At 33.9% G+C, this 1224-nt stretch overlaps 1 protein-coding gene across 1 annotated transcript; it reads right to left on the bottom strand.

Moving 5' to 3' along the window:
- Positions 1 to 81: 81 nt before the first annotated feature.
- LOC108357323 (pleckstrin homology domain-containing family D member 1-like) lies at positions 82 to 1218 on the bottom strand (the record flags this gene model as incomplete). The annotated part of the gene is made up of 3 exons (XM_017608411.1): positions 82 to 430; positions 494 to 785; positions 848 to 1218. Coding segments are annotated over 3 exons (807 nt in total), but the record flags the coding sequence as incomplete, so codon positions are not given.
- Between the last annotated feature and the right edge of the window lie 6 nt (positions 1219 to 1224).

Genomic DNA, 1224 nt, shown 5'->3' with positions numbered 1-1224 from the left:
TTCACTTTGCGCATTCGTCTTCGTATACTTCTTCGTGCTCGTCTTGGTCTCCGCATTAATTATGATAAAAAGAAAAATAAATACATATAAAAATTTATTAACTTGCTATACCATGGTACATTGGTATTAATTTCTTTCTATACGAGTCTTTACACAATATAAAGGTAAATAAGGCAGTTCGTATTCAAAAACTCCTCCGACATAATTACGCGGATGCTATAAGACTTTGTACTTTGGTGTCTAAATACGTTTAAATACATAATTCTAAAACTCAGAAACAAATCTTTTATGCGCGCCAAGGTGGTTTACAACAATTCAAACGTTTATCGGACTTATCTAATTTGCTATTGGATGTCGACGCCTTGGTCTTATTAGCATAGGCTAAAATCTCGTCCAATTTATCGAATTCACTGGGTGATTTGCTAAGTAACTAAAAACAAAAGTTAAGCGTTCATTAGCATAATGCGCTATATTTTTTGTCACTTTTACCAACCAATTCTATGTATGCCTGTAGTCTGTCCATTGGTTCTGGCGAAGCCCTCCGCTCGTTCACATTATTAAGATTATTTTCCTTTATTTTCAATATTCTATCACGTGGTTTATTCTTCTTGGGAGTTTCATAGTTCCTTTCATCTTTATTTGTATCGTTTTCGATATTCACTATTGATTCACAGTCTGTATTATTACTTATTTGTTGCGATCGATCACCAGGTGACGTTAATATTTCCAATGCTTTCTGCCACTGATCTTCCATAACGTCATGCAGTTTTTCTGCTATAACAGCTCTAAAATTAATGTTATTTGATTAATGAATTGACAAGATTATTTTTGAGAAATATTAACTAACCTTTTGGCTCTGTAGGCATTTAATTTTGTTTCAAGATCCCCAATTTTCTTGGAGGCATTCGCAAGTTGTATTCGATACAACTCTACTTCCTCTTTGTGTTTCTCTTGTAGTAAATTCAGTTCCATTTCATTTTTTTCGTTTATAAGTTCTATTTGTTTGACGGCCCGTTCGGCAATTAAACGTTCACGTTCGCGCGCCTCCAACTTCAGTATTTCTTCAGTCTTATCCAACTGCTGTTGAAACTCTTTCATTTTTTGTTCAACACCGCTTTCCAACTGCTGCTGATAATGCGATTTAAGGGTTTTTTGTTGAAGATCAATCTTCTTTTTTAAGCTTGTCTGAATACAAAATACCAGCTTATACTTGTTTTTTTTTTT

This window comes from Rhagoletis zephyria, unplaced genomic scaffold (genome assembly GCF_001687245.7).
Source record: "Rhagoletis zephyria isolate East Lansing unplaced genomic scaffold, Rhagoletis_zephyria_1.1 Rzeph_scaffold_74524, whole genome shotgun sequence".
NCBI classification, from domain to species: domain Eukaryota; kingdom Metazoa; phylum Arthropoda; class Insecta; order Diptera; family Tephritidae; genus Rhagoletis; species Rhagoletis zephyria.
Note: the sequence above shows the minus strand (reverse complement) of the source record. Positions and strands in the feature narration are given on the sequence as shown.